This window comes from Grampus griseus (assembly GCF_964374135.1).
Source record: "Grampus griseus genome assembly, chromosome: 19".
Classification (NCBI taxonomy): domain Eukaryota; kingdom Metazoa; phylum Chordata; class Mammalia; order Artiodactyla; family Delphinidae; genus Grampus; species Grampus griseus.
In genome coordinates, this window is record NC_139013.1 from 22178466 (window position 1) to 22180449 (window position 1984).

At 43.6% G+C, this 1984-nt stretch overlaps 1 protein-coding gene across 1 annotated transcript; it reads right to left on the bottom strand.

Annotated features, from left to right (window-relative positions):
• Window positions 1–997: 997 nt before the first annotated feature.
• Window positions 998–1577, bottom strand: CEACAM18 (CEA cell adhesion molecule 18; the record flags this gene model as incomplete). The annotated part of the gene is given in 2 exon segments (XM_082677805.1): window positions 998–1432; window positions 1434–1577. Coding segments are annotated over 2 exon segments (579 nt in total), but the record flags the coding sequence as incomplete, so codon positions are not given.
• Window positions 1578–1984: the final 407 nt, after the last annotated feature.

The following is a 1984-nucleotide window of genomic DNA, read 5'->3' on the forward strand; positions in this document are numbered from 1 at the left end:
TGTAATACAGTATTGTCGACTATAATCCCTATGTTGTGCATCAGATTTCCAGATCTTATTTATCCACTAGTTGTAAGTTGGTACCCTTATACAGCATCTTCTCAGTGCCCCCACCCCCAGCCCCTGGTGACCACCATCCTAATCTCTGTCAAAATAAGTTTTTTTTAACTTCATGCTGTTTTACCTTTATTGGGGTTTGTTTTCTAATAATAAGAACAATTTATATAATTTGTGAAAAAAAAAACACTTCAGAATATACAGTAAAGTGCAAAGAAGGAAACTGAGATAACACTGTTGATAGGTAATATTTTCCACAATTTTTGCACAGGTGCGTATATATGTGTGTATATATATATGTATATATATATACACATATATATGTGTGTGTGTGTACACATAAAACTGGAAAACACATACATACATACACACTGTAATATTACATCTATATCAATTAACTAATCTATACTTTTCACAATATGATACTATCAGATGCAGGTTTGCATTATGCATTTCTAACCTGGCAACAAGTTGTGAACATTCTCTGCATCAGTAAATGGCTTTCCCCAGCGTGGTTTCTAACAATGACAGATTCACTCAACATGTGCTGCATCCCATTTAAGCAATTCCCGGTTATTGGGCATGTATAGGTTGTTCCGTTTCTCTGTCCCTGGCAATGTTGAGAAGGGGCATACCTGATGGTCCCATGGTGTCGGATAAGGAAGTGGGGGAGTTGGAACCCTCCTTGCCCATCTGGTCTTGTCTTCTATGTCTGAGGTGGGTGGTCATGTAGCCCAATTTGCCCTGGTAGAGTAATGTCTGATCAGGGTATGAATGAGGAATGCACAGAAGAGGACACTGCCCACTGCTGTCACCATGATGAGAAATACCAGCAAGGATCCTGAGATAGTGAAACCTTTGCTAAAAGCAGTCCTGTGCCAGGGCACCTGGAGTTGGACTTCCTGATATCTGTATCTGCCCATCTGGTCCTAGATCAGATTCAGGAAGGTAATTTTTTCTCTGAGAAGTTCAGGAGGAAGTGGATCCACTGGTACTTGAATCCACAGTGGAAGTGGATCCACTGGTACTTGAATTCTGGTCTGAAATAGGAGATACACTCCATCTCCACCTGGGAGCCCATCTCAGCAGGCAGGATGCCATTGAAGTTACGGCGCTTACTCCTGATCAGCACACTGGAGGGACCATAGGTCAATGTCGGAAAGATTACTTCACTTCTCTCAATAATCTGTGGGAGGATTTCTATCCCACACTGAAGTGGTGAGTTGCAGCTACTGATCCTTTGGATGATGAGTGTCTTGTTGTCTGGGGAGACTGTCATGTGGTCATAGCTGGACACCTGTGTGTAACTCACATACCACTTGACATTGGTGGCACTGGTATGGCAGACAGCAGCCACGGAATCCATGTTTTCTGCCCACGGAGCTAATGTTGACTGAGATGCCTGGGATTTCCAACTCTCGAATCTCAGGCCAGCCAGTTGCTCTCTGGGTCCCGTTGCTGGCTTCTACCCACACAGTGTAGCTCCCTGTATCACTTAATTGAGACCCCCTGATCAGCAGTCACCTGTCATGTACATTCTTTCCTGGCTGTTGAACATGGGCCCATGCCACAAGGACCAGCTCCCCCCAGAGGCTGCATCTATGTCTGGAAAGGTCCATGAGCTGTGTACGTCCTCCTGGTGGAGGGGTCTCTCTAGGGACCAGGAAGCCTCTTATGCCCCTTCACAGACCTGCATCAAAATAACTTTTAAATAAGTATAAAATTAAAATTCTAAAGGTTGCTTATTTCTTTCTTAGTATTACATAAAATAAGGGTGTGGCTCACAGTTGATGATGTCTTAGATTTAATGAAGTTCAATATTTCATTTGGGAAGACACTTTTATTGGCCTTTTGGTTATGAACAGGTTGGCACCCCTATCCCTTCAGGCCCCCACCCCCAATATGGGAGGCACAGCTCAACAAAACC